The following is a 505-nucleotide window of genomic DNA, read 5'->3' on the forward strand; positions in this document are numbered from 1 at the left end:
GGGTGGCCGTTGACGGTCTTCCGACAGAGATGTTGGAGAGTGGCCACGTTGGAGGAGAGGGGCCGGCTCAACACCAGAGGGATCTTCTCGCCCCCCGAGTAGATGTAATAGGCTCTCCTGGGGGGGTTCCCGGAGAGCGGCTGGGCCGGTGGCTGCTCGGGCACCTCCGAGGAGGGCGAGGAGGAGGGTTCAGCGGGGGGCTGGGAGAACGAGGGGGCGCCGGCGGCGGGCATGTAGTGATGCACCAGCTTGAGCACGCAGTCGAAGCGGGGCACGGGCTGCGTGCTCCGGGGGTCGCTCTGGAGAGAGAAGCTGCCCCCCTCGCACTGGATGCGCAGGTTCTTGGTCCCCGACTGGGTCTTGACGCTGAGGGTGAAAAAGTGGCGCTGGTCCGAGCTGTCGCGGATGAGGAAGGTGCCCGCGGGCTCGGCGCTCAGCAGCAAGTTCGCTTCGCCGCCCGTCACGGTGCTCCAGTAAAAGCCGCTCTCCTGCAGCTTGCGCACTG

At 67.3% G+C, this 505-nt stretch overlaps 1 protein-coding gene across 1 annotated transcript in view; it reads right to left on the reverse strand.

The window, feature by feature from the left end:
- SOCS3 (suppressor of cytokine signaling 3) overlaps positions 1 to 505 on the reverse strand; it is an 11,058-nt gene that overhangs the window by 772 nt on the left and 9,781 nt on the right. The window contains exon 6 of the mRNA XM_010856516.1: positions 10 to 502. Coding sequence (XP_010854818.1) covers positions 10 to 502 — 493 coding nt within the window. The remainder of the gene's footprint in view (positions 1 to 9; positions 503 to 505) is intronic.

The sequence above is a fragment of the Bison bison genome, unplaced genomic scaffold (genome assembly GCF_000754665.1).
Source record: "Bison bison bison isolate TAMUID 2011002044 unplaced genomic scaffold, Bison_UMD1.0 scf7180017864371, whole genome shotgun sequence".
NCBI classification, from domain to species: Eukaryota; Metazoa; Chordata; class Mammalia; order Artiodactyla; family Bovidae; genus Bison; species Bison bison.